This window comes from Sebastes fasciatus, chromosome 16 (genome assembly GCF_043250625.1).
Source record: "Sebastes fasciatus isolate fSebFas1 chromosome 16, fSebFas1.pri, whole genome shotgun sequence".
Lineage (NCBI taxonomy): Eukaryota > Metazoa > Chordata > Actinopteri > Perciformes > Sebastidae > Sebastes > Sebastes fasciatus.
Genome location: NC_133810.1, coordinates 12,574,552 through 12,577,517, shown reverse-complemented (window position 1 = coordinate 12,577,517; position 2,966 = coordinate 12,574,552). Strand labels below are relative to the sequence as shown.

General features: G+C 42.4%; 1 protein-coding gene across 1 annotated transcript; it reads left to right on the top strand.

The window, feature by feature from the left end:
* The first annotated feature begins 230 nt into the window (after positions 1 to 230).
* LOC141752798 (5-beta-cholestane-3-alpha,7-alpha-diol 12-alpha-hydroxylase-like) lies at positions 231 to 2,723 on the top strand. The gene has a single exon (XM_074610974.1). The coding sequence runs from the start codon at positions 308 to 310 to the stop codon at positions 1,751 to 1,753; it is 1,446 nt and encodes a 481-aa protein (XP_074467075.1). The 5' UTR covers positions 231 to 307; the 3' UTR covers positions 1,754 to 2,723.
* The last annotated feature ends 243 nt before the right edge of the window (positions 2,724 to 2,966 follow it).

The following is a 2,966-nucleotide window of genomic DNA, read 5'->3' as shown; positions in this document are numbered from 1 at the left end:
TATAAAGATGGGTTTTTAGAAGAGATTCAGCCGCTCTGATAGATTGGGGGAGGTGATTCCAGAGGGTTCATTCTATTTCAGTTATTTGATGGTGGATGATTGGTGATAGAGTTCCTCACCTGTACTTCACACCCCCACAATAATGTGTCTGTTAATGTTTGCAATTTTTCCTTCAATTTTTAATGTGAGTGTGGCTCTGTCCCATTATAAATGATCCCATGAGCAAAGGGAGGAGCAAAAGGGTATTTATAATGCACTATGTGAACCGTCACCTCAGATTACTCTGTGGCTGCAAGAGGAATCAGTCATGGCTTTGCTGCTACCAATCCTTCTTGGTTTTCTTGCCTTTTTGATTGGAGGCCTGTACCTTCTGGGGGTGTTTCGACAGCGGCGACCAGGAGAACCCCCTTTGGATAAGGGGTTCTTCCCTTGGCTGGGTCATGTCTTAGAGTTTCGCAAGAACACACCGAAGTTCCTAGAGAGGATGAAGCAAAAGCACGGTGATGTATTCACAGTACTAAAACTGGACTTCGAACAGTTTGCCAGGCAGCTGGTGCAACGAGTCTTTGGTTACAAATCTTTAGAGAATGAGCACCAGCTTCTCATGGTAACCAGCCACAAACACCTGAGGGGGGCTGGGCTGGAGGTGTTGACACACTCCATGATGGGTAATTTGCAGAAAGTGATGTTGCAGAACGTTGGCTCATCTGCAGTTCAAAAGACCTGGATAGAAGACAGTCTGTTTAAGTACAGCTTCAATGCGATTTTTAGGGCTGGCTATTTGTCACTTTTTGGAAATGCGTCAGACAAATCTGGAGAAAGCGTAGACAGAGCTGAATCAGAAGCCTTATTTTACAAATTCTGTGAATTTGACCGCTTCCTTCCCGATCTGGCTTATGGAGTCCTGCCCCCGAAGGAAAAGATGGAGGCAGAGAGGCTAAAGGCTTTCTTCTGGAATGCTCTGTCAATGCAGAAGATGAAGACCAGAGACAACATCAGTCCCTGGGTGCAGTACATGCTGCGGGGCAGACAGGAGTTGGGTATAAAGGAGTCAATGATTGACAAGTACATGCTTGCGATTCTTTGGGTTTCCCAAGGCAACACAGGGCCTTCTGCATTCTGGCTGCTCCTCTTCCTCATGAAGCACCCTGAGGCTATGACGGCTGTGAAGGGCGAGGTAGATGAGGTTCTGAAGGAGTCTGGCCAGGAGGTGCTACGTGATGGCCCTTTGATAAACCTGACCTATGACATGCTGATGAAAATGCCAATCCTGGATAGCGCCGTAGAGGAGACCCTTCGACTCATTGCCGTATCGGTCCTCACCAGAGCAGTGTGCCAGGATCTGACTCTCAACATGGCAGATGGTTGCAAATACCATGTTCGCAAGGGTGACAGATTGGCAGTGCTTCCTCACAGTGTCCTCCACACTGACCCGGAGATCCACCCTGACCCACATTCATTCAAATATGACCGCTTTCTGAATCCAGACGGGAGCAAGAAAACTGATTTCTACAAAGCAGGGAAGAAGGTGAAGTACTACACCATGCCCTGGGGTGCAGGGACCTCCATGTGTCCTGGCAGGTTCTTTGCCAACAATGAGCTGAAACAGTTTATCGTCCTCATGCTGGTCTACTTTGAGGTTGAACTGAAGAATCCCCATGAAGAAACTCCTGGTACTGTTGCCAGTCGACTGGGCTTTGGAGCGGCTCATCCCGTAAAAGACATTCAGTTTCGGTACAGACTCAGATTCTGACCAATGATCACACCCATGTTTCCTTTTTTAGAGAAAACATTTTCTGATTTTCAGTAAGTAAACTTTAGTTTGACTAAAGTTTCTTGGAAACTCCACAATGATATTCCTCTTGATTATCAATAACACCACAATATGTATGTTTTTTGGTTTTGTAGTATGTTAAGACTTTCAAGATCAACTCAAATAAAGGTATTAATATCATGAATGAGACAACTTCAATGTTAAAGTTCCACTGCTAAAGTTACTGATGAACCTGTATAGTTGAATCATTTACCTTGTCATACTGCCTGTCAATGACCTCGCTGACCTCATATTGAAAAATTCTGGAAATTGTTTCTGCATTTTGTGTCAAGTTTTCAAACCATGCAATCATCTTCCTGAATAATAACAATTGTATGGGTGTGTCCTGATAATCCTGTAATAAAAGACAAATCTAAAAAAGTGTTTAAATTTGAATGACTGTGGGATTATTTCAATTATTCTATATTGGGATCAAAATGAGCCCGGTTGGTTTCACAATATAATTATAACAAAAACAATTACTGAAAACTAAATCAAAGCTCAGGGACCCCAGTCGGTAGTCCTTGCATGTTAAATATGGTAGGTGGGTTAAGCTGATTCAGCTGAGCTTCTTCATAATTTCAGCATCTGATAAAAAAAATCTATTTAATCCTCACATTGTTTTCAAAACCCACGTTACAAAGTGCTTCACAAGGCCAGCAAAATGAAACAGACATGTCATAAAATAATACATCATTTAAAAGAAATAATAATAATCATGACTCCCCTCACAGGCTGCAGATGGAACAGATACCTGCAGCCTCCAGATAGCTGTAAAGAGAATCATCAAGGTAAATGAAAGGCTGTCAGTAGCTATAGTGATCAGCACACACACTCCTCCCAATGGTATGCTAAAATAGAGAGATGTTGATTCAATCTGTTTGTCATTTTTGGGGACTGTTATAATTTTTTTTCCACCTGTATACATTATTGGACTGAAACAATAATTTGAACACTCCACAACACACTCACGCACTTTCTTTGTGCACCGTATACTTGTTTATGTGACAATGAATGTACATTTTTTTTAGACCAGTTTGATCAATCACAGCATGATATGCTGAATTTTCACCTACGTGATTGTTATTGTGAGGCATTCATGCGGTTGTTGGTCAAACGTAGAGATGTTGACTTTGGTGCGTGACAGTTGTAT